Source organism: Trachemys scripta, chromosome 2 (genome assembly GCF_013100865.1).
Source record: "Trachemys scripta elegans isolate TJP31775 chromosome 2, CAS_Tse_1.0, whole genome shotgun sequence".
Taxonomy (NCBI): domain Eukaryota; kingdom Metazoa; phylum Chordata; order Testudines; family Emydidae; genus Trachemys; species Trachemys scripta.
This window is the reverse complement of record NC_048299.1, coordinates 141,629,058-141,629,557: the sequence shown is the minus strand read 5'-3', so window position 1 is coordinate 141,629,557 and position 500 is coordinate 141,629,058. Positions and strand designations below refer to the sequence as shown.

At 70.2% G+C, this 500-nt stretch overlaps 1 protein-coding gene across 2 annotated transcripts in view; it reads right to left on the bottom strand.

Annotated features, from left to right (window-relative positions):
* Nucleotides 1-229, bottom strand: part of LMAN2L (lectin, mannose binding 2 like) — a 16,382-nt gene extending 16,153 nt beyond the window's left edge. For both annotated transcript variants that reach the window (XM_034761645.1, XM_034761646.1), the window contains exon 1: nt 84-229. In XM_034761645.1, coding sequence (XP_034617536.1) covers nt 84-213 — 130 coding nt within the window. In that variant the 5' untranslated portion in view covers nt 214-229. The remainder of the gene's footprint in view (nt 1-83) is intronic.
* Nucleotides 230-500: the final 271 nt, after the last annotated feature.

Below are 500 nucleotides of genomic sequence, written 5' to 3'. Positions count from 1 at the left end.
ACTCCAACCCAACCCCCCACACGGGTCCCCCCAGCCTAAACCCCTACAGGGGTCCCCCCCGCACTCCCCGCGGGGCCCCTCACCCTGGTAGGGCTTGGTGAGCGAGTGCTCCCGTTTCAGGTGCTCCTCAGTCTGCTCGGCGCGCGCCCCGCGCAGCAGCAGCACGAGCAACCCCGGGAGTCCAACCCGCCACCACCTCGCTACCGCCGCCATCTTCCCCCGGCCCAGCCTGCGGCCCTAGCGCCCGCCCCCACGCCTCTCATTGGCCGCAGGGCGCCCCCACCCAGCTCCGCCATTGGCTCCCTCCAGGCACCGACTACTGATGCGGATCGTGTTACTGGTTGGCTGAGGAGCGCATCCGTCACTGGGCCGAACGAGGTGAGCCGCTAGCTTTCGTGCCCGCGCGAGGGACCCTGGGAAATGTAGTTCCCTCGCCGCTTCCGGGCACGGGGCTGCTTAAAGGGACCCGGTTCCCATTTCTCGGGGCAGCGGCTGCGGGC